At 33.2% G+C, this 26,718-nt stretch overlaps 1 protein-coding gene across 1 annotated transcript in view; it reads right to left on the minus strand.

Annotated features, from left to right (window-relative positions):
* Window positions 1-11,185: 11,185 nt before the first annotated feature.
* Window positions 11,186-26,718, minus strand: part of LOC132554288 (metal cation symporter ZIP14-like) — a 16,513-nt gene continuing 980 nt past the window's right edge. The window contains exons 2-9 of the mRNA XM_060218596.1: window positions 23,236-23,502; window positions 22,707-22,896; window positions 20,677-20,846; window positions 20,000-20,134; window positions 16,946-17,143; window positions 14,826-15,021; window positions 11,990-12,177; window positions 11,186-11,338 (exon numbers count right to left, since the gene is read on the minus strand). Coding sequence (XP_060074579.1) covers window positions 11,186-11,338; window positions 11,990-12,177; window positions 14,826-15,021; window positions 16,946-17,143; window positions 20,000-20,134; window positions 20,677-20,846; window positions 22,707-22,896; window positions 23,236-23,502 — 1,497 coding nt within the window. The remainder of the gene's footprint in view (window positions 11,339-11,989; window positions 12,178-14,825; window positions 15,022-16,945; window positions 17,144-19,999; window positions 20,135-20,676; window positions 20,847-22,706; window positions 22,897-23,235; window positions 23,503-26,718) is intronic.

Consider the following 26,718-nt stretch of genomic DNA (forward strand, 5'->3'; position numbering starts at 1 on the left):
TCTTACTCCTTGGTAACAGCATGATTCGGAAGGGAATTTTTACTGTACTCTGTGTGTCGGTTTAGATACGTGATTCCAAGCGTAACCCCCTTACTGTCGGATACTAGTTTTCGTTTCCGACAGACTGAACTGTCGTCAAACCACAGAACTGAGTTCACGTTTTTCTCAGTCTTCCTGTACTTATTACCAATCATAGGTATTAATCGTTGTACAATATCAGCAACAACTATTTATTTTTGATTTAATGTCATTTAAGACGACAAAGAGTTAAAAACATTAGATATGAATGACCCGTCTGCCGTCCGACAGGCCGTCCACGGACGAACACATGCGTTACGTACAAAAATGTATATACAGTTACATGTGGCAAAGCGAGTGGGCCACAGTGAGTTTGGTTTACTTATCATTTCCAAAATAAAAGTCCCTTATCGCTTCATATTTTCGAATAATGTGGAAAATTAGATCAATAATCAATTTTGTTTAATTTTCTCAGCCCTGAAAACCTTTATAATTCTTACCCGATCGGGAAGCCATCGATTTGATATTGATTTCTCTTTTTTTATTTTCTTGTGTGTACTAGTATTAACAATTTAGTCACATGAATAGATAAATACTGAACTGTTGGGTAACCAAGTTAAACAAAGGAAGCTCGAGTACAAAACATGAGCAAGGTGGCATCTAACAAATAATGGTAACAAAGTCTAAATTCAAGATGGCCGAAATACTATCTAATAAATAACATAACGAAGTCTAAATTCAAGATGGCCGAAATGCTATCTATCAAATAACGATAAAGAAGTATAAATTCAAGATGTCCGAATTACCATCTAACAAATAACGGTAACAAAGTCTAAATTCAAGATGGCCGAAATACTATCTAATAAATAACGATAAAGAAGTATAAATTCATGATGGCCGAATTGCCATCTAACAAATAACGGTAACAAAGTCTAAATTCAAGATGGCCGAAATACAATCTAATAAATAACATAACGAAGTCTAAATTCAAGATGGCCGAAATACTATCTAACAAATAACGATAAAGAAGTATAAATTCAAGATGGCCGAATTACCATCTAACAAATAACGGTAACAAAGTCTAAATTCAAAATGGCCGAAATACTATCTAACAAATAACGATAACGAAGTCTAAATTCAAAATGGCCGCCTTATGCACATACAAATATACAAACTAAAGACATACAAGAGACATATGTATCCAGGGCATCTTTAGAAAAAGTTAAAAAAAAAAAACAAAAAACCTTCATGCCTCGAAACGGTCATATGCACACCTGTCTGCCATTCCATATTTCCAATCCGTTTGGAATTAGTGATACCAAATTGACAAAGACGGCCATTTATTGGCTAATTGTTTGTCTGGCTTTTACCAATGAACCAACATTTGAAAGATTGGAAAGAACAATTGCAATATTTAACGATCACATCAAAAGCCCAGGTGGCTGCTTTTTGCCATATTTCTTCTGTGATCATTCACACAATAAATTTATACCAAAACAGGGTCGAAAGGGAGCCCGAAAAACAGTTTGGAAAAAAATCCTTTTCTTTATCCTTTTTATGTCGGGAGGGAATAACAATTTTAAGTGTTTAAAGATAAAATTCAAGTTGGCCTTATTTTGGGTAATATTCCCACACCGGTCGTAAACAGAAAACTGACAATTAGTTACAAAGTTTAACCTACAAGCGAAATTGTAAGAAAGATTCTTGTAAACCATACTTCTTCCACAGAAGTAGCGCATATAAAAAATGGTGAAAGAACCCTTGGACAAACGGACACTTGTATAAACTGAGATTCACAGGCTGTCCATATCACTGGGACATATAATATATCAGAAATAATCAACAAGAATGTTACATCATTTGTCATTTCCTCTACTTATATTCCATATTGTATTGAGAGGTGAATCATATGGTAACGTCAGTATAGCAGGGAAAAACAACAATTTAAAATCTTCATTTACAGTGGAACATAACAAAGAAAAAAAAAGAGTCTGCTATTTTTTATATCAAGAACTTGTTAACCACGTCAGTAAATTTTCCTTTGTATAACTGATAACAGAATGGAAACTACCAGGGAGCAAGGGGAACATAGGAAAACTGAGAAAAATATGTTTAGTACTTCTCACTAAATATTATTTCACAATTCATTTTCATATTCAAAATCCAAAATGGCGGCCTTTCAGCCATTATGATTTCTGAGCTGTCTCAAAATCGAAATGACACTACTAAGGGCCAAGTAAAAACCTAAAGAAGTAGGTTTAGAAAAATCCTTCTTGTAACTCTCAAGAAATAGCTGTTATAAGCTTTCATTGTCAAATGGATTAGGATGGGCATCTGTTGGCCACTCCCCCCCCCCCCCCCAGTCTCAATATTGTTACCATGGGAACCTTCATAACATGAAATTTGAGAAAGATTCATATTGTCCATGTTCTTCACCAGAAATAGCACAAAGAATAGTTTAAGTATGGACTGCAGATGGATGGACCACGGAAGCTGGACATTTTCAACATATCTTTGGCTAAAAAACAGTATTGACAACTGAACCAATACATAAACAAATATCTTTTATTCATTGCACACCAATACAAGTGTTAAAATGGACTGTTTCATTTACATGAATAGTTACCAGTGCAGAATATCAGTTGACTAGTATTACATAGTAAATGGGAAAATATTACTACTCTTTCGGCTGTATACTTCAACCAAACATTTTGCATATATGTGCATTGACAGTGCTGTCAATGGCTTCCTCCACATGCCTACATGGAAATCGATGTCAGCTGTTTCAAATATCTAATGCACTTTTTCCTTTCATTCAATATTTTACTGTGAAAGGTTTTCTTCCTTTTTACTTCTTTCATGGTTCATATTTATGCAGTTTTATGAATCAAAAGGGTTGTATTTACTATAAAAGTCACAAAATGGACAATTATAATTTCTCTATCAAGCTTATTTTCACTGTATCAATTTTCATGACTTTGTGTCATTCTCTCTAAGATGAAAACTTTTACAGTAATAAGTGAATTTTGTGACAAAGAAAATTTGACTTCAAAGATTATATTAACTCTAATTTTAAGCAAATCCTGTCAGTAAAATTCTGATCATACATTCAGTCTTTACAATTAGTAGCATTGTCACAACTAACATACTTCCCCAAGTGATCAAAATTGTCTGCCACAAAAGGTGGATATTTACAGCAAATATGGCAATCATACAGTCAAATAACTGTTGATTCTGTCACTCAAGTACTGTGTGTAAAAAAAACACTACAGGAAGGAACAACACACAACAGCATGTTTCTTCTATGATAGTCTAACTTTTGTCACTGAGCATACATCACATGTGAATATATATATTGCTGCTGAGAAACAATATGTGCTTGAATGTTTTGCCTCCACAAACATCTTGAACTTTTAGAATATTAAACAGTAGTATAGGCAAGAGAAGAGCATCTTGTATCTCCATGTACAGTAGAAAGTTGTTTCAATAGTCCTGTGTAAAAGGTATACAACAATACCATTGGAGTGTATATATAATATATTGTTGGCTTCCTGTGTATAGTTTGTTGTATGTATAGATAGCATGTTAAACATTTATTTAAACATCCATTGCCTTAAATCTTATCAGGTGGACTTGATTGGACTTGGCTCCACTGTGGTAACCAGACAATTTACGCCTCTTGGCCTAGTGGCTAAATCATCCCTACTACACAACAAGGCCAATGAAATTCCGTGTAATAATTTCTAGCTTCTGATTAAAGAAACACTAAGATATCATAATACGTTGACAGAAACATGTATACATATATTGGACAATACAATTACATTGTACATTTTATAATCTACTTTGTGAGTCACTTCTCGGTCTCTTACTAAAATGGCAGAAAATCTCATCTACTGACAATGAATTGAAATAGTTATGTCGACTTTATGGAGCACCAGAAACCATCTTGGCCGACACACCAGAATTCACCCAGACATAACAACCAACACACCTAGGAGAACAGAATCAGTACCCTAGCTATAAGCTGAAGTTATAACAGCACTGTTGCCAATGAGAAATTTTGAACTAAGTACATGTACAGTCAAATTTTACAAAAATCGAAGAAAGATTTTTTACATTTTAACAATATATTCACTTTCTAAACCTTACAAAATATAATGATGTCAAACACAAACTAAGTTTCTTTTTCAGGGAATTCTGAAATAGTGGCACCTGTCTATGAGAAAAACTGCTGTCCAGAGAAGCAAACTAGCCTTCAGTTGTCAACAAACTGACTACACCAAATAGCACCCTTACATGTCATGTAAATTACTATATACCATATCATCTCACAAAAAAAAACCCCACCGGTACTAATTACTTACAAATGCTAATCTAATTCATGTAATAAGCCCGCCCCCCACTCTGAAACAGAGGTAATGTGATATAAAAGAATATATTTGATTACATGGCTTAAAAAATCTCTTCAGTGATTGGCGATGGTTCTCCCATAGGTCTTTTGACAAAATGCAATGTTAAACAGAAATTGTCCAAATCCTTCAGGAAAAGATATCATCACAATTTGATAACCTTTACTAAAAATAATAACAGGGAATTTCCATGATGTTAGATTACCATCTAAACTAATAACTCAGATTAAAAATACACTATTTTTAATAAACCCAGAATAAAAATAGTAACAGGGAATTTCCATGATGTTAGGTTACCATCTAAACTGATAATTCAGACTAAAAATACACTATTTTTAATTAACCCAGACTAAAAATAGTAACAAGGAATTTCCATGATGTTAGGTTACCATTCAAACTGATAACTCAGACTAAAAATACACTATTTTTAATTAACTCAGACTAAAAATAGTAACAGGGAATTTCCATGATGTTAGGTTACCATCTAAACTGATAACTCAGACTAAAAATACACTATTTTTAATTAACTCAGACTAAAAATAGTAACAGGGAATTTCCATGATGTTAGGTTACCATCTAAACTGATAATTCAGACTAAAAATACACTATTTTTAATTAACCCAGACTAAAAATAGTAACAAGGAATTTCCATGATGTTAGGTTACCATTCAAACTGATAACTCAGACTAAAAATACACTATTTTTAATTAACTCAGACTAAAAATAGTAACAGGGAATTTCCATAATGCCTCAGGAGATGACCTTTCCAGGTTGACAAAATCCTTAAAAATCCAAAAAGCTGAAAAAAGTCAATTAATTGTAAAATGGTAACCCCTCTTCCATTTATTTTACTGTCAAAAATCTTGTGTCACACTGTCGTTGTATTCCATTTTTATAAACAATAGAATATAAAAGAATCATTCTTATAATACTCTTATAATAAATTCCCTGTGCTTTATACGTATTTAACATACACAAAGACATGATGTCAATACCACAAAAAATAAAATTGCTCATCTCATCTGTTGACGACTTTTCACAGCATGATAATTACATACATTCACAGGAAACATATCATTCACAGCACATGTAGTTGAGTCTAAATACAGAATTACAACAGACTTAATTGGAAAAATCGTTAGGATATAAGCAAGATACATCATTTGAGTATCATTGTATAAAAAAAATTTGCTTTCAACACTACACTTACCAAAACAAAAAATTAAGCAAATTCAATGATTTTTTAATCCCATTTGTTTCATACAATCAAACATTTCTATACCAACTTTTACTTGCCATCAACCCAAATGACTTACCACTATTTCTAACATAAAATATATCCCCTTAAATATCGATGGCAATCTGTAGTGACCATAACAAAGAATAAAATTCATACTTGACTGAAAATAATTTTATAGATTCTGGCATCTAGATGAAGAATAAATCAGCTTGAATTTCTAATTCCAGATTTCAAATTTTCAATTAATTTTTTTTTCTGGAAAATTTTTATTTGATACATTTGAAAATATACCGTTATTTCTTTTCCAAGAACCTTTTGTTTTCAATAAAGCATTTGATTATTGTCTCTCATACAAGAAATATTTTCTGTAATGTAAATTTCCTGTGATGAATACATACATCGATATGGCACGTGAGGTTTAGTTTTTCGGTCTGATAATGTATGCTGAGCATCACAGATGTAAGAAAACAATTATCATACTCCATTGATGTCAATACAATGATTCATCAACCTTCAAAATATTGTAGTTCGTCTGGCAACAGGTTATACAGAATATACCAATCTTAAGTCGAGAAATCATTGCATCAAGCTAATGGGAGGTTTAAAATATATGACTCAAACATGCAACACATTTAACATACAGATGAGATCACAGAAGCTGACTTAGAGGGATATGTATCACAAACATCATCATTGATTGACAGTGCATTAAATGATCGAGTATTGGGTGGGGTGGGGGGTGGGGGGGGGGGGGTGGGGGGTTAGTGCATGACTAACATTTTTTGAATGAATAACACAAAATTTAATCATCGGATATGGTTTTGTATATTCATCTCTGATTAAAGTTGTAATGGTTTTGGTGAAACGTGTACAGGTTTTTTCACCATTTATGAGATTCTATACGACATTTAGCCAGCAACAACCCAGTCTAGCACATTACAATAAGTTCATTTTGATTCTGACAATACCTTCCAATACTGTAAAAATCTTTCTTTTTTGTGGGGCATTTATTTTCACCAATTTCGTGGTTACTCTTTATCACAAATTCTTTTGTCCATGGACTGTCACACTTGGTACAAATACTTTTATTGAGCTTTTATTTATCCACAAAATCAAACATCCATGAAAAAGTGATATTTTGAAAAATCTTGAAAATTTAGCCCAACTGAAACATATAATTTTACAGTAGACAGTGTTGGATCTTCAGGCTGACCAGAGGATGAATGTGATACACAAGTAATATGAAAAAAAAATGTCATAAAATGATAACCATATGATTTTATGCAAAAAAGTCAATAACAAAGACAAAATCTAAAAAAATATCTTTCAGCTAGAATGTCCAAGTATATAGAAACTATATGGCTAAATAATAAAACAAAAATATGAAAAATAACCAACAATTATTCGTTTTCCGTAGTTAAACAATGAACATTTAAAACATCCAAACATTTAAATCCTTACCAATGTGTATAGTTATTATATAAACAAGCTGAAAACAAAAAGTCTTCCCTTTAAGTCTGACTTTAAAGAAAGTTTTTGTTCAATAAAAAAACAAAATAATAGTTTGATGTAGAAAAATAAACACAGATTCCTATCAATTTGCATTATATCACCAAGTAATACAGACCTTGGTAGGCAAGACTTATGTTTACAAACCTTTCTACAGATATAAACTCATGATTATAATTAATATTCTTAAATATATATCGTATAAGTCATAAACATCAAATAAAAAGAAAAAAATTGCGTAAAAAGACTTTGCAGTAATGAATTAACTTTTGAAACTTTTTAAAGGGAGTATTATCCTCAGCGAAAATCTTATGTTTATGGTTAGAAACAAAACAGGCAAGTATATCACTTTAAGATTAAGGCACACAAAGTGAAACATGATTTATTTCTACCACATGCATGTTATAAGACTTTACGTGAATTATGCAAGAACATGTACACCTGTATAGACATTCTCTTAGGCGTAGGTGTTACCATACATATATGTACTTAACAGTAAAGGTCATTCTTCAAATAGTTTAATACTTCGGATGGAAGGTATTTCATATTTATTCATTACACATAGGGGGACAAGTAGACAAAATAAGTGATTTGACAAATATATGATTGTACAATTCAATGTTTGTGTTATCACATACAATACATTTGATTACAATTCATCTTTGCCTTTTTGCTTTTCTCTGTGAAATAATGGTACCATATTGATAATGTGCAGAAAAATGAAAACTACCATTAATTCTGTAAGCAGATAATTCCGCTGAGGTTCCTAACTAATCTCTGAATAACTGGTTCAGTATGTGTAAAACCTGAGGATATCAAAAGTATGATTGTGACATGTTTTAAAGCTAAAATTGTAAAATAAATACATATAGGTCCCAACTAGAAAAAAAGTACTTAATGTATAAAGGCAAATCAAGACAAATGAAGATGTCTGTACAGATATTTTGTCAGACAAAGGACAAATATCTGAAAACCAGAGACTTGACATGGTCTGTTGTTTAAAAAGTCACATTCAAATTTGTATGATATGTTCTGCAAAGTTTCTTTTAGACAATGTATTCATTGTGCTAAAGAAGAAATGCAGCCGTCCTGGTGTAGTGTATTCGGATGCAAGAACCCTTGAAATACATGTATGATAAAACAAAATGATTTCAACATTATCCGTCATGCCTCGGTACAAAAATCATAACCTTGATGAAATACTAGCTGCAATATACTGCTTGGCCAGAGACATTGTGTCTATAGTTTCATAGGTTGAGCGTAAAATTAATAAACTAGAGGTTCCTGGTTAAAATCTTAGTGGAGGGACTGGAAAAAATAATGACTTCTAGTTACACAATTAATTGATTTACAATGACTTTTTGGTCAATTTGATTTTCCAGATGTTTGTCCAGATTTTCATTGCATTACACTGTGTATTACTTCACTCAACTTTGTTTGAATCAAACTTTCTGATTGGCTAGTCCTACTAATAGCAACCAGTCAGAGTTCTTGTAACATTTAATGGTGTAAACACAGTCAAAATGACTTAACAATGGGAAATTATGGCCACTCTGTCCTGTTAAAGTTATGTTACACTACAACTGTGTGACAGCATTTTTGAATATTAAAGTCTATGGTTTTAAAATAATTAAATGAGAAAAAACAGCATCCGATAACACCTGGGTTCACTGAATGAGAAGAGTTCTATATATAGTGTCCGAATGAAGGGACTAGAAAGCCTTGTATGGATAGAAAACAGGATTTATTTTAAAGTATAATGGCATTAAGTTCTAGTCTTGTATGATATTTCTTGCTGAAAAATTCAAATACTGGTAGGTACCATACCAAATGATAACCAACAATCGGTAGAGATGAGCTTGGTCCAGATACACTAGATTTAGAATGACTAGTTGTAACATTTCTGTGGTCCAAATGATCAGATATGTAAAACCATTCTCCGAAACAAACAATATACATGACAAAATATTATACTTTAGCTACCATCAATCAAAATACAAAACAAAAACAACAAAAATTAAAGAAAAAAACCTCTTTACATTTAACTGTTAAAAGAAAACTCAAATTCATCATGAAAATTGAAATCTTGGAAGCGTTGAGAGAGAAATGTGATTTTAAATACAATATTAACCAACAACAATGACAGATGTTTTTGGTTATAAAGAAATCTTATATATGTGTCACTGAACATTATCCACTATAATAACAGGAACATTTGGATATAAGTCCAAATTACCAGGAGCAAACAACATTGTGAGGACCGTTAGAAAGACTTGATATGTTAAAATTCAACTCATCAAAACATATTCTTCATCTTATCAACCACTTATCATAACTGACATCAAACAAAGCAATCTTATTGTCAGTGATTTCTCTTATCTTTGACAGGAATATCCACATTTTTGGTGGGGCATGATTTCCCTGTCATGCATATGCTAAGGACAGATGGCAGGATCCCCCCCTGTCAGGACAATGGAATGACGTCACCCCAGCAATTAATTGACAATCAACAATCCCAATCACCGAAAAAACAACAATTTTGCATGTATAGAAACTCAAAAATGCATGAAAAACGTAATCATTCAAACCCTTAAGAATGAGACATGATCTCAATTCAAGGGGAAAGATTATTGAGTTGGCAAATCTTGAAAAAGGAGTAAAATATTCAAACAGTGATCTCAAATGTGTAACATCGTACTGAGACTACTTAAAACTTCGGACTCACTAAAGGTAAAAAGTCTACTATACCTCAAGAGCAAAAAAGGGGGCGGGGTTATGTCAATGTTTTCAAAAATGCACTATAATACTTTTGAAAGAATTTTTTTTTTTTCATACTGACTTTTTATTAGAGTAGAAGTATTTGTCATTGCTAAGTAATGATAAAGTTGTGGATATTATATAAAAAAAATTAAAAACAAAATAGAAGAATTTTACAAATAAAAAAAGTCATGAGTCAGCTCTGAAAGAATAAACATGCACTTTTCCATGCATAATAGCATAAAAAAATATAAAGATAAACCATTAAAATACCCACTTAAGAATAATTGTCTATACATTACATAGATCATTCTGATCTAGTACAAATACTCAAGCAAATTTTACCATTAATTATTTCAGTAAAATTGCCACATAATTAATTCAAAACTTAGTAGAATCTTACAACACCAATCAATATTGAATACCCAACTTACAAAGTGATTAAAATTTCAAATAAAATAAAATCCTTGAAAATTTTCTCTCACTTCATTATGCATAAACCCCATCAGTGATATGTATAATACTTATAAATACTGTACATAATGTGTACGTCTAACCATACATTTAAACAATAAAATGTCTTGTTTTGATGAATTTCTTAAAAAAACCTAAAATAATAATAAAAAAAAAAAAAAAAAAGCATAGTTGCAAACATTTGGATACAAAATCCATTATAAACTAAAAAGAAAATTAAACCTATTAGCTATAAGTTTGCAAAATAGAAATTTTTTAAATTCTAAAATTAAAAACAGAAAATTTACCGCTAACATTGTAAATACAGATCCCAAATACCTGTATTAACTGTTATAACTTTAGTTTTGTTATGAAGACCTGTCCAAGGGAGGATAACCCAACTTCAGGATATCAATAGCTAGTAGCTTTTTAGGTAAAAACAATCAAAAAAAAAAAAAAAAAAATATTACATCCTATTTTTCTTGTTTACCTTAAACTAGGTAGCACCAACTGAAACAATTTTTTGTAAACAAAAAAAATACAAAAAAAAAAAAACCTGAAAAGCTTGAAAAGGTTAAGTATGAAAAAAAAAAAAATATTTAGAATTTGTCTTGTACTATATAAAATTATACATAACTCAAATTTTGATTATTGCATTGAAATTCTTTAATTATGGATATTGGGTATCTGAATTTGATCATCCTTTGATTATTATTTATGTCGTTTAGTAAGCCAATGATCCCAATATCTTTGATCCATAACTTTTTGTGTAGGGCCCAGTAAATCTTGTTCTCTACTATTCAAAATTGATATCGCCGCTGTACAAAGTCATCATGAGTATGACGGCAAATCCGAGAATCATGCCGAGGTTCTGGAGTACGAAGATACGCACAACACCAATAATCCTCTTGTTTTCTTCATTCTCTGCTTCGCTGTTCATCTCAGGCATCTACAAAGTAGGAAATAGCAACAAAGAACCATTAAAAAAACAGGAGAGGAATTATTGAGATGTTGAAATGTATAACAAAACCTACTGCTTGACTTCTAAGCTAATCAGTGATTGATGTACATTACATGAACACCTGTGTAAAACTGTAAAATACAGTTTTGTAACTTAATTGTGACACATCATTCACTGTGTTGTCACTGTGTTCTTGCAAAAGCCTCTCAGACAATGCATTCAACATGAGACATGAAGGCAAGGTGGAGACCATGGAGACTTAACGATGACAGAATAATTCTTTCTATATTTTCAACCTGGGATAACTGAGGGAGGAGAACCTGAGTAAATCCCACATATGTCAGGCAGATGATCCCCATAACAAACAGGGAATCAAATCGCTGTCCCCTAAGTTAAAACCTATGTGTTATCACAGTGTCAACCAACCACTCAATGTTGCTTTTACAAAACTTTTTTTAAAACAAAAATGCAAATATTATTTAAAGATTAGAGATATTCCGCCTGAGTGTGTAGCCTCAACTCTTGTGATCTGAATTCTACAACCTCTGGTAGAACTGCCTTGTCCAACATTCCTAAGGCTAACTCTATATAGACTTTAACTATGATGTGATCAGTCCAGTCCCTGCAGACAAGACTTACCATGTCCACAAGTGAGATGTAGAGAAACATTCCACCTGCTATAGCAAAGATCCAGTCATGTGCATGTGTGTTTTCTCCCAACAGCATTCCTACTATCAGCCCCAGATAGCACATGCACGCAGACAGGAAGTTGTACATCAGCGCCTTCTTCATACTCATCCCAGCGTTGATCAAAATAGCAAAATCACCTGCAACAAATTCAAAAGTGAACTAGAACTGTCGCCTAGATGGCTGACCAATACCCCCCGCACACTGCAACAAGTCAATGGATAAGTTAAAGTGTTATTCTGAGAGTAATTGACATATTCTGCATGTGCCTGCATTTCTGGAAGTCAGAAGGGGTGGAATACATGTTGTTCATGATCAAGAGAGTCTTGCAATACTTACCTCTTTATTGAAGTAATATTTTCCACTGAAGGGCCACAGAGACAAAAAAAATGTCTGCCGTTATGTTCTTGATCTACACTAAACACTCATGTTTGTCATGGCAACAAAACCTATTCTATAATGTTTGGCATCCCCTAATAACCCTATATACCAAATTTGGTCAAAATTGGACAATATCTAAATTTTGACCAATCAGAGGCCAGGATTGTGTTTCCGCGGTAACAGTTTGGGAAACGTCTAATATGTCCAATTATTGGCCTTTTCAAAAAAAGAAAGGGGAATGCCTATCTACACATGTTTGTCATGGCAACGAAACCTATTTTATAATGTTTGGCATCCCCTAATAACCCTATATACCAAATTTGGTCAAAATTGGACAATATCTTAATTTTGACCAATCAGAGGCCAGGATTGTGTTTCCGCGGTAACAGTTTGGGAAACGTCTAATATGTCCAATTATTGGCCTTACTGAATTACATCTTTTTCCTAAGTTTGAATACAATCGGTCAAATAACTGAGGAGTTATGGACATTTATTAGAAAACTTGTTTATAGTGACCAGTTACCATGGCTACCAAAATTTTCAAAAAAAGAAAGGGGCATGCATATCTACACATGATCCTTAATATTCCTGTAAAGTTTCATCAAAATCGGTTCACAGGTTTAGGAAGAGTTAGCTGGACAAAATGTGTCTACAGACAGACGGACGCCTAGACGGACGCCTAGACGGACGGACGGACAGACAACCTGATTCCAGTATACCCCCCCCTAACTTCGTTGCGGGGGGTGTAATAAATGTAACAGAGTCAAATATTGATCCAGTATGGTATAGGCAACTCCAGTAAGAAATATACCAGTACTTGACCAGGATTGAAAACTAATTCACCTCTATCCTTGGTTCAGTTTTCTGCCTTGTACTGTTAGGAAGATAAATACAATTCTATGATTGGTACCAGTAAACAAAATCTGAAGTCATGGGTAGACCTAAGCACTGCAAGTAAAGATCAAACTATAAAAATATGGCATATGGTATGTGGTATATGTCTTAATAAGTAGAATAAGGACGAGCATCAACACCAAGGATTCCAAAGTTGTTTAGATGTATTTATGTTGACATGTTTCGGATTGCTGCATAAATAAACTTAACAACTACAGAATCCTCAGTGTTGACACGCTATCCTTATTCTATTTGTTAATACCTATTGTCTACGGAGCTCTATTAGAATACCTCAGTATCCATCTTGGGTTCCCTTACAAATACACATACCAACCAGCTATACCAACAGGGCGTTTGATCACTCCACCTATTGTATTTTCTTCAACTATATGTCTTGATGTTATACTGTACCAGCTTCATATAATTCATTTTTGAATTCTTTTTTTCATTCTTGCAAAACCTTATTATTTATGAGAGCTTGTTAATTAAGGACTTGTCTAGTAAACTCAATAGAAAATACTAAGAGCAAATTCAAGGTTTTATCAACGTTTTTTGTTGACTTTGTATCATGGGAAGGAATCAATTCTAAGTTTGAAATTTTATCATTAATACTCACATCACAAATATTTACATAATGTTCTAACTATGTTCATGCAGGAAAAAATACAAATTAATGATCATTCATTTCGGGGAAAAAAGAAACTGTGAAAATGAAAATGTAAGCTCATCGTCTTTAACAAAAACATCACCTGCTTACCATACTTTCTTTCATTCACTACTTTGTGTTTCACATGTACAGTTAGATCCTGACTGTATCTACCATCAATCACAAAACAAAAACGCTGAAAAACTTCCTCATTCCAATGCTACATTTTACCCTTCCACTTCCTCAAGCTCAAACAAGGAAAAAATACCTGTTTTTTACAAAACAATACATATTTCAAAATATGATTTTACACTTAATTCAAGCTTGCTTTACCTTTGTTTATTGAGAGATCCTAATATATCTTCGTAACAAATAAAAAAAAAAAAAATGGTACTAGTCATTTGTCAGTCCAAGTATAACCTATACAAAATTAGGCCTTTAGATCTACGAGACCAGAAAAGTGGGTATTTGATTTCTTAACTGCTGTACTGTAACACTATAAAACATTAGAACAGAAGTTCTTATAACCTAGCCAGTTAAAAGATTGTAAGATGCTTCCAGGACTCAGGTGACCTTCATCAGACAAATGACTAGTGTGGAGACTCGCGACCAATTGAGTGTACTGTAATCATATGTAAACCAAGGTAGAATATAGTGTAGTAAGATAGTAAATAAATTACAGGAAAAAGTACAGAAGATGGTAACAACCCACTGTAATCAATTTGGCTAAGCTTTGTATAACACTAGAGTCTGTGGCGCATCTTGTCTTTGTTTGGAACTGTTCCCCTTTGGCAGATCCAGATGGCTACCTTGACAAGCCGTCTGAAAAGATTGTGTACTGAAATATTATAGAACAGAGATATTTACCTAACTCGTGAGGTAGTTCCTCACAGATAATGGCCAGAGAAATACTGATGCCTGCCAGGATACTCTCGGTAAATGCTGCTCCGATGGACAAACCATCAATAAAGTTGTGCATCCCGTCGCCAAATATGATCATCCAAGCCACGGTGGCAATCGGTTTATTAGCATGTGATTTGGTGTTGCCATTCTGAGGTGTTATCTGTGTCAAAAAATTTTTTCTGAGATACACAGTTTCGAAAGCATTTCCAATCACAATATAAAAAATATGGCAATATTTCTTTTAAACAATATATAGATATATATATAATTCACAAGAATATCAAAACAAACTGTAAATTATATGGAAAGTTAATTCTGTACAACAGAAATAGTGTTAACAACTGATACAAGTATATAACTGACTGTCTTCATTCTTAAACTCCAGAAACTTCAGGTTTAAATCAAAGTTGAAAATGTTCATGAATTTACTGGTGTTAAAGATATCAAGTGCAGTGAATATTTTTTACTAGTAATATAATGTATACAACATGGTATTTTCATTTTTACAATAATCAGAACTAAACTAATGTAACAGTAGCATACAGGTATGTAAATTGTATCCTAGTCATTCAACCCAAGGAGTGGAGCCAACACTGTTATTTTTGTGTTGGTTACAGGTGTTCTTGACACTCCTTGCTTAGATACCTACCCGGTATGTAGGGCAATTTGGGAGTAGGGATAAACGATGCAGGATATCAACCGTAACACGCTCGGAGTAAGTTGTTACTATTTATTTCAAACTGTCGACCAGTTTCGCCCACTTGTGGGCTTCGTCAGGTCCTAAATTACCCTGAGGTTGTTGTTTTAGTAATTTCACTATACATGTTTTATAAAGATTATAAAAAGGAAGGTCTTTAATCCATAATTGTCTTTCTAATCCCAATCTGTAAACAGCATATCGACTCCAAGTATTGTCATATTTGTAATACAGGGGTACAACAACTGCTTTACAGTGTTCTAGACTTCTTGTTCTCGAACTCTCAACTTGTGTATCCTCATGTTACACACTATCAGATTTCCATGTCTCATACCGGGTTTCAGACCAGGAGAAAATAAAAATACATATATAACAAGAGGCCCAAGGGGCCTTAACGGTCACCTGAGGAATATGTCAATAATCTGGGGATTTTAAATATAAATATAAACTTTATTTATTTTACAACAATTGCGAAACAAGTTATGTCAACTTATACTAATTACTCTTGTTGGCCCGGATGTAAGCGCGCGAGGGGTCTTATTGTGGGAGGAAACCGGAGTACCCGGGGAAAACCCACGTGGATTTTAAAATGTTGCAAAAATGTATCAACACTTGTGCTGGACCAAGTGTAAAACATCTGTACCAAGTTTGAACATGACCCACCCAATGGTTCTTGAGAGGAAGCCCATAATGTCTTAGCCAAACAGAGGCCTGGGTGGCCATCTTGGATTTTGAATCGCCCCAAAAAGTTAAAAAAAAACACTTGCCAGGACCTTGTGTAGAACATTCGTATAAAGTTTCCCATTTTCCCCCCTCCTGGGGCCTTATTGGGGCCACGCCCTTTTTCATTTGCAAACTTTGTAGACCTTGCCATAAGGACCCTAAATATGAAATATGAATTTAATCTGACTGTTGGTTCATGAGAAGAAGATTTTTAAAGATTTACCTAATTTTACCCCCTTTTTCCCCCTCCTGGGGCCCCTATTGCGGCCACACCCGTTTTCTTCGCAAACTTGAAGCAGCTTCCCATGGGGATGCCTTGTGCCAAGTTTGGTCAAAATCTATTCAGTGGTTCTTGAGAAGAAGTTGAATATGTGAAAAGTTAACGACGTACGACGACAGACAAATAATGATGGCAACAGGTCACCATGAGCCTTTGGCTCAGGCGACCTTAAAAAGCAACCTCATTGATAGTTAGATAGGGGGATCTCATACCTTGGGGAAAGATTATTAAGTTATTAAGTTGCAAGCTTCATGTTGGCAAACTAAATGATTCAGATTCCCCTATTTCATCCACAATGGGTTGAAACATGATATCACCAGTCTACTGTGTCAAGTCCTACATGACTTTTTGAATACATGAATCAAAAAGACAGATACAATATACCTCTATAATAGAGAGCACGTTATCCTGTGAGTTTTCGTCCGTCAGTGGGATCTCGCTAGCAGATGTTGGCAGACTTGTTGGAAGGTTCTTTGTGTCTTTGTAACGCTGGGCTGTCGTGATGGGTGTTTTTGCCTTGATAGAGGAGTACATATCCTGATCATCGATAGGTTCGTCAGATAGGTAGTCTTCATTTCTCCTCTGAATTTATCAAATATTTTGGTTAAAACAACGACAGACTAAAATAGAAGCTATTTACATGAATACAATACACAACACATGACAATACAGGGACAAGTAAACAACAGGAAATATCAGACTTTCTTGGCAGTTTTGGCAAATGGGATATTTTGCCACTTATATATTAGATCCTAAAAAACTGTGCTAGTGTTTTTTAGAGTTGGAAATGCTGGAGAAAAATCCCTTATGTTTTACACATCAAAAAACTACATTAAAAACGATATCAGGGAGGTCCCGAAAATCCACCTGCACCTGGCAGGTAAGAACTATGTTGATGAAATATACTTTTAATCACAACACAAATGTAATTCATTGTTTTCATGAATTTGTTATTTATTTTTGAAATGTTTTAAATATGTTCAGTAATAATTGTACTGTTTGTTTCCACTGAGATATGCCAGGCCTTGGAATGAACATGTACACATACAATGTATGTTCTGCTAGAATATAACAAGAATGCAAAGTCATTGAGAGACACATCACATTAAAATGGAGGATACCTAAGACATTCAACATTCATAAAATTTCAGTGTTTGCCAGATCTTTTTTTTTCATTATTCTATTTTTTCAAAGGCAAAACAGCAAGATTCCCTCAAGTGTTTGGCTCTAGGTTGCACCAGAATTTTGTACCAAAATCATATATTACGGTTTCCTTATTTTTGACTCATTGCCTCATTAAAAATGTTCTTTCCAAGCATTAAGTCACAAATCATACCAATAGATTCCATATAATTCACTGTAACAGGATTTGAACCCAGGCCCACTGACTTACCTAGTATTAACTTCAACATATTGAGCTAAATACAATTTCTCTTTAATGAAAACCTAGTATTAACCAGTATTTACTAGTGAGACTAGTATTTACCAGTATTTACTAATAATTACCAGTATTTACAAGTGAGGCTAGTTTTTACCAGTATTTACTAGTAATTACCAGTATTTTCTAGTAATTACCAGTATTTACTATTAATTACCAGTATTTACAAGTGAGGCTAGTATTTACTAGTATTTACTAGTAATTACCAGTATTTACTAGTATTTGTTAGTAATTACCAGTATTTACAAGTGTGGCTAGTATTTACTAGTAATTACCAGTATTTACTATTAATTACCAGTATTTACCAATGAGGCTAGTATTTACCAGTATTTACTAGTATTTACCAGTATTTACTAGTATTTGTTAGTAATTACCAGTATTTACAAGTGTGGCTAGTATTTACTAGTAATTACCAGTATTTACTATTAATTACCAGTATTTACCAATGAGGCTAGTATTTACCAGTATTTACTAGTATTTACCAGTATTTACTAGTATTTGTTAGTAATTACCAGTATTTACAAGTGTGGCTAGTATTTACTAGTAATTACCAGTATTTACTATTAATTACCAGTATTTACCAATGAGGCTAGTATTTACCAGTATTTACTAGTATTTACCAGTATTTACTAGTATTTGTTAGTAATTACTAGTATTTACAAGTGTGGCTAGTATTTAGTAATTACCAGTATTTACTATTAATTAGTATTTACCAATGAGGCCTAGTAGTTAGTAATTACCAGTATTTACAAGTGTGGCTAGTATTTACTAGTAATTACCAGTATTTACTATTAATTACCAGTATTTACCAATGAGGCTAGTATTTACCAGTATTTACTAGTATTTACCAGTATTTACTAGTATTTGTTAGTAATTACCAGTATTTACAAGTGTGGCTAGTATTTACTAGTAATTACCAGTATTTACTATTAATTACCAGTATTTACCAATGAGTAGTATTTACCAGTATTTACTAGTATTTACCAGTATTTACTAGTATTTGTTAGTAATTACCAGTATTTACAAGTGTGGCTAGTATTTTAGTAATTACCAGTATTTACTATTAATTACCAGTATTTACCAATGAGGCTAGTATTTACCAGTATTTACTAGTATTTACCAGTATTTACTAGTATTTGTTAGTAATTACTAGTATTTACAAGTGTGGCTAGTATTTACTAGTAATTACCAGTATTTACTATTAATTATCAGTATTTACCACTGAGGCTAGTATTTACCAGTATTTACTAGTATTTACCAGTATTTACTAGTATTTACCAGTATTTACTAGTATTTGTTAGTAATTACCAGTATTTACAAGTGTGGCTAGTATTTACTAGTAATTACCAGTATTTACTATTAATTACCAGTATTTACCAATGAGCTAGTATTTACCAGTATTTACTAGTATTTACCAGTATACTAGTATTTGTTAGTAATTACCAGTATTTACAAGTGTGGCTAGTATTTACTAGTAATTACCAGTATTTACTATTAATTACCTGTATTTACCAATGAGGCTAGTAATTACCAGTATTTACTAGTATTTACCAGTATTTACTATTAATTACCTGTATTTACCAATGAGGCTAGTAATTACCAGTATTTACTAGTATTTACCAGTATTTACTATTAATTACCAGTATTTACCACTGAGGCTAGTATTTACCAGTATTTACTATTAATTACCAGTATTTACCACTGAGGCTAGTATTTACCAGGGATACACTATTTATCAATTCCTGGTATACAAATTGTTCATCAAAAATAAAACTAATATTCATCAGAGATACATCAACATGTGCACCATTAGCATTAAAAGTGGGCACATCCAATCAATTTGAACAAGTTTGTACAATAAACATGGCCCTTTGGCCCAGGCGAGCTACATGAAAATATCAGTTCCAAATTTTGTTTGATTTGTATTTAAAAATGTTTACTAACAACTGGTTATTTCTAACCAGGGCCAGGAGACTGTGAAGACATCACAGTTTACATACCTCATTCCAGTCCAGGATCATTTTGAGAAAACGTTCAATGAGGAAGAAAAGATAAATTCCGCCCAGGACTGTTGTTGTTTTCCATACATAGTTCCAGCTAACTTCATGTCCTTCAATGAACATTAGTCCGAGGGCCTAAGTGTAAAAAAATCACTTTCATTTGTACTCACTAACTTAATATAGCAATGTTAAAGTCTGTTGTAACGTAGACATACTCAACAAATTTCCATCAATAAATCAATGTTGTCGAATTTAATTTTCCGTAAATATTTTAAACAGTTACTACTTACTATAATGCACATGTAGATTAAAATATCTGTGAACTGAAGGTGCTTGTTAACAATGAAATGTTGGTCTGGATTTTATTTTCATCGATTTTGTGGGTACTTTTAATCTGCATATCATACATCCAACAAACTGTTGAAATTCGTACAGTGTATAAGTAGAAGCATTAACTTATATTTTTCCATGAAACAGTACATGCATTTCTTTTGGAAAAACCTTGAAAATTAACCCCCATGAAATCTTGTCAATGTTATTTAATAGATATTAAGAAAAAAAATTAATTCAAAATTTGAAAATCTGTTAAACCAGAGTATGAAATGATAATTAATATTTGAATTTTGGATAAAATTTATGATTACTGAAGCCAGGGACTCAAGGACAGAATGACATACCTCTGGTATGAGAACGAGAAGTCCATTGGCGGCCAGACAGCCGACAGCAAGGCCAATCATAAAGATTAGAATCTGCTTGTACACCGATTTCTTCATAAAGGGCAGGACCATAGCTCCAGTCAATGAACAAATGTTGATTATGGTGACAAATAAAAAACCATATCCCCATGCTGTTTTTCAGAAAGAAACAAAACACAAAAGTATAAAACTACAAATCTCTGACAGGTCAGTGAGTATAAGATGTTACAAAAAGTTTGTCTTTGTTGAATAGAAAATATAAACAGAATGTATATGATATTACATGTATATTAAAACAGCATCTTTTCATGCTGTATTATAATATAATTTATAAAAAATGTAAATATTCCACCTGTTAAGAGTACTCATCCCTATTTCACAGTTTTCCTGCTTGGACTAGTTCATGGGCATTTAACTTCATGCTGGTCTATAAAATGCTGTCCATATGAACCAACATGACATACATTTGTGGAGATTTTCATTCACTGTAGAGATGTTCACAGAGTATTTAGTTTAATGCTATTTCTGATAGCCTGAATATAGCAAAATTAAATCCCCTACAAATATTTCCAACTTATACAAGTACAGAGCTGGGCTTATTAAAAACACAATATACAGACGGTTTACTTCACAAATCACATTATTGAAAATTTTTCGTTTTTTTCTCCAATATACTCAGCCATTATGTATGCAGATTTATTGCTCAAAATTTGCATTTTTCATTTAAATTCAAATTATATTCTGAACTTATCCCTTAAAAAATATATTAAGTACACCACTTAGAATGACTTCTTCTGGTGAACTGAAAGGTCCAGAAGAATGACCTTTTAAATAGTTTAAGCTTGCTGTATAGGCCTTTATTAAGTCAAATATATCAATCATTTTTGCTTAGAAAAATATTTCTAGACGTCTCTGACTTCGTTGGAAAATACAACTATCAAGAACATTCTAAGAATATAATGACGATATGCAATTTTTGGTCAAATTGTACATATCACTATTTTTCTAATTGAACAGGTATTGAGATTAGAATCATTTTCTCACATGTCTGCTTTGTTGGTGCCACAGGAACTTGACAAGAAGCCTCTAACCAAAGTCATTTAGTGTAATAAATGAATACAATACATGCAGTCAAATACTGACCTTGTAAGATATATGTTTTTTTGTCTCACCCCTATGTAAATCTTAACAAGAGGCCAAATGAGCCTGCATCACTCACCCGGTACTACTGCTCACTTTAAATACGCAATATTTCATCCTTTTCATTCAAATATTATGATTTTAGGCCTTTGATATTCTTCAGATGTTTGATGGTACTGCTAGTTCAAATCTTACCACAGTGGCATTAAATATGGGTCAAAGTTATTTGTTTGAAGTTTGTTGAGCTATCTAATGAATGCCACAATGTTAGTGCAAAAATATGCAATGGGTTTAGGTTCTATGTTTTTGTTTAGATGTTCAAAATAATTGTGAATGCTTTGATTTTGAGGAGTGCCAGGATTAAATGCTATTCTTCTAGACCTTAACGTTACCTGAAAAAGTAATTTTACAGTTTTAATTAATTTCACCCCTGTGAACTTGAATATGGGTCAAGGTCATTTCTTTTCCTACAGTTTGTCAAGATTATCCAGAGACGTATATACGTCTCTGATTCATCCCAGGAACCTAGCTATCAGATATCATGCCTCTGGGCATTTTTGTCAGCCAGAAGAAGTTGTGTTAAGTTTGAAACAAATTCAACCCCTGTGACCTTGAATATAGGTCATAGTCATTTATTTTTACCCCTCAGTCTTGGTCAAGCTGCATCTCAGAAACCCATGACATTTGGTGTGTTGGTTAACAACAAGTTAAAAGTTGAAGCTTGACAGACAAGAGATGCCACAAAGCATCAGCTCTGATGGCCCCTTCAGGCCAGGTGACCTCTAATATCTAGCTAATTTTTTAAACTAGAAACTCTCAAAAAATTTCAGAAACTACCAAAAGAAGTCATTTAAACTTAGTACAGGACTCACCTTTTGCCATTGTTGGTTTGTTTCTGTGCCGTTCTTCTGTCTCTTCCTCTACAGATGTATCTGCGTTGTTACAAGATTTGGCTCTTACAATGTAGGTCAGGAGGGGAGACAACTTATGCAGGTCATCTTGTGAGAGGCTTGAGGTGGCATTCAAATTGTGTAGACGAAGTATTTCATGGAATGTCAGACACTGAGTCAAATAAAGAGAAAGCTTTTGTGAAAACAGATTTACTTTAGTATCTACATTGCAAAACTTTTGTTTTTGTTTTTTACTTTATTCTATATCAAAAGGGTTTCCAGATCTACATAAATCAAAGTAGACATCACTGGGTGATCTTATTGCCTATCACTGTATGATCTTCAGTCAGGGGATGGGCTTATCACTAAACAAGGATATAGATATGTTAATCTTCTGAACAAAAGAAGATATTGGTAAGCTTGTCTTATCGTTTGGTATCAGCTCATGGCCTGATGAATATTGTAACCCCCTTTATTTTCACATTGTATAAATACATAAGGAGCAAATTACCTTGTCGAGTAAACACTGAGTGGCATTGACACCCTGGTGTAAACACTGTTCAGTGACATTTCTAGGACTAAGCGGAACCCACTCAGACACCACATGATAAATATCGCTAGCTGTCATGCTGTCTTCTCTCCTCTGTACCTCGTTCTCTAGCTCCGAGAAAAGACTTGTTATATTTGTTGAACATTCTGTGGCTTGTCCTGCTTTGCAAGGTATGACAAGGAACGCCACAAAAATTAAAGTTGCTCCAATGGTTGGCATTTTATCCCACTGAAATGATAAAAATTATGATACATTAAACAACATAATTTTACACAATGAAAAACAATGCCTTTGTATTTCAGCATTCAGCATTTTTCAGCTTTATGATTCAGGGGCCAACAATCACCAACTTGTCCAACAAGACGTTAAGTAAAATTAAAACTTACCTTTTGGAATCTTCAAATCTTTCAAATCAAAATGCAAGAGAAAAGGTTTTGTAAACCTAAGCAAGTCTGGCACACATGTGCTTAGAATGGTAGAAATTTTTGAAGGATTTTTTCTATTTTGTCCAGCGCACCATTTCCAAATTTTTGAGGAGTCCAGTTACAAAGAGATACAAGTGGATTCTCAAAATTTGAGCGAGTCCACAAGATGAAGAATGGCCTCCTGACTCAAATATTTGTGTCGTTAAATTAATGACATGTTACATGTGACCCAGAGACTCAAATATCTGTGTCGTTAAATTAATGATATGTTACAAGTACTACCGGGGGGGTAGTTGGAAAAAAAATGATAACTGTCGGACCAGACAATTAAGTAGTCACTGAACTTGTCAAGAGTCCCAACATAATTTTTTCTGGTACCTAGCCATTAAATGAACATGATTATTTACAGTGACGTTAACAATTGTGTTAGATAATTAATTCAAAATTATCATGCATCTAGCACATCAGGTAAACTGGTCCTGTTTATGGTGTATAAATGGTAGCTAGATGTAAACATAAAAAAAAACCAAAATCCCATAAAACCAGCAGAAGTCATGATGATATTTTAAAGGAAAGCTCATGAAAAATGGTCACCTTCTTGACGAAAGTCCAACAATAACTCATCTTGAACAACAGCGGTCACTACATGTTTAAAACAGAAAATATTTCCAGTCACACTCACTTGTGACGTCAATATCAATGTTAATCAGTATATATACATCATATATAAAACTATATATATTATATAATAAGTTTCAAATAACAGCGAAGATCAAATCCTTATCAGATGATATGATGTGGTGGATTGAATTTCCCTCTGATTCTTGTGCTAGATTACCAACTGGAAAAGTAGTGATAATTACAGGAACAAATCAGTTTATCACCCAATGTTTGCCAGCTGTGACAAATGACATTTCTAGGATGGATTAGCAGTAAAATAATTACTTCTTTGAATCTTAAATGGCAGTAGAGTATTATTTCTAAACAAAAATATTCATGAAACATCAATTAAAATTAAAATTAAAAAGTAAACAAAATGTCCTTTGATCAAACATTGATGTTACTATTCACTATATATCTGTTTTCTGATTTTTAAGTTCTGAATTCCAAATTATCCATATGCAGTTTGTAAAACAGCCAAACCTTTGTTACCACATGTCTGGTCACCTTCTGCATGCTTTTTCAGGGTCAAGGCATAGATAAAGTACACAGCACATTGTATCATGTTTAACTGTACAAAGTTCAGAAGAAATACAATATGTATTAAGGTCAAATCTGCTTTAAGACTTTCCATAGATAATGCATACATATTTTATGCAACTGTCAGACTTCGGCCACGACATTGTCTGTTGATGTGAAGTCAGTCTTGCACTATATTTTTCCACCGCACACAGCAAAATGAAAAATTTGAAGAACCGTTTTATTACTTGATCCTTATTCGTTCTTGAAAAATTGAATCTTTTACCTTCTTTCTTCTTCTTCCTCCCTGGTTTTGCTTTTTTAAAAGAAAAATCGAAAATTCCTCTCAAGAGATAACACTATACAAAATAAACTTTAATTGGACTCATCCACCAAAGACAGGGGTGTCACTGCACTATTGGTTATAAACTTTGGAAATCTTTTGTGTTCGTCATATTTTCCCATTCGGTTTACTATGCCAAATATTGATGTGTGTCGGAGGATGCAAGTCTTTTTGTCAACATACTCTGCATATATCTGATTATTTAATATATGTGATTGTCATCAAGAAAATTGATCCCTTGACGAAAGAATGTGGCAGGGAAGTTGGATGGAGGTATAGACATTTTGGTAGGCCTACAAAGACATTCCGACAAGCTATGTTATGTACAAAATATTATCAATGTGATGGTCAACTCTGACAGATTAATATACGTGCAAGTTGAAGTACAGGTCACCAATAAGTCTCCATTATACTGTGTGAAATGATACTAAATATCCATATTACTGTCGGCCTGGAGAGCTTACGATTAATACATAGATCCCACGTGGGGTCTGAACATTTTTCATCACTTCTGCACTACATGTATTTGGTTACTGCTTATGTGAGGTTATACCATAAACTAATTTATAAGGACTTAATCGTAATGGTATAATCTGAAGACACTAGTCTCATTTCCATTAAGCAGGTGTCCAAATCATGTGCTAGAAAATAAAATATGTGCTTCAGCCTCATTTACATATATAATACAGCTGTCTGACTAATGAATTTAGGTCATAAAATCATGTATAAGGCCCCTTTTGGGTAACCAAGATGAAACACTTCAGGTGGTCTGAAATTATTCTATGATACAGGAATGCAAACATACCGGATGTTAAAACTGGTATAATGTATAGCTCAAAATGCAGCGATTCGGAATTTCCTTCTGGGCATAGAACAATGAGTTAAATATAAGATACCATCCACTCGTACTTAATGGCATGGAAAAATGGGCAGGTACCGACCATGCTTTATACTGAAATTCTGAAATCTCACGAGATTCAGTAAGTTAGTTTCGCAAGGTAAGGCTGGACTGCAAATATTCGGCATGTGCAGACTTCTTATATACTCTATCTACATGGCTTAAATTGAACAATTTCTCTGATCAGCTTTCATTAATAATCAAATTAGCTAATAAGCTTTGATTAATAGTCATATTTTCACACTGCAGAACTTTGATAAATATTCACTGACATTTTAATTCTTTTGTTATTAACCGATAACGCATAAAACTGTTCATGAAAACAAAGACAATTCTTTAATATACACAAGTCTGGATGCTTGGGTGCAATGTTGAGGTTACTTCTAGGTATGGTTAATTAGTTGAAACAAACTATAACCCTCAGGTTAAGAGGCGTGAACACTTCCTGTACATGTACCTGTAATATTTTCAAATGTAGGCTAGGTGGGAATAAACCCATGTATCAGAGTAACCCGTGCAGGTGTCCAATTAACTGATTACACCTGGTCAGGTGTTACATAACACCCGTAGGCATTAGGTGGGGTAGGGCTTACCTAATT

This window comes from Ylistrum balloti, unplaced genomic scaffold (genome assembly GCF_031769215.1).
Source record: "Ylistrum balloti isolate Yb309-2 unplaced genomic scaffold, AGI_CSIRO_Ybal_v1 Utg369640, whole genome shotgun sequence".
Taxonomy (NCBI): domain Eukaryota; kingdom Metazoa; phylum Mollusca; class Bivalvia; order Pectinida; family Pectinidae; genus Ylistrum; species Ylistrum balloti.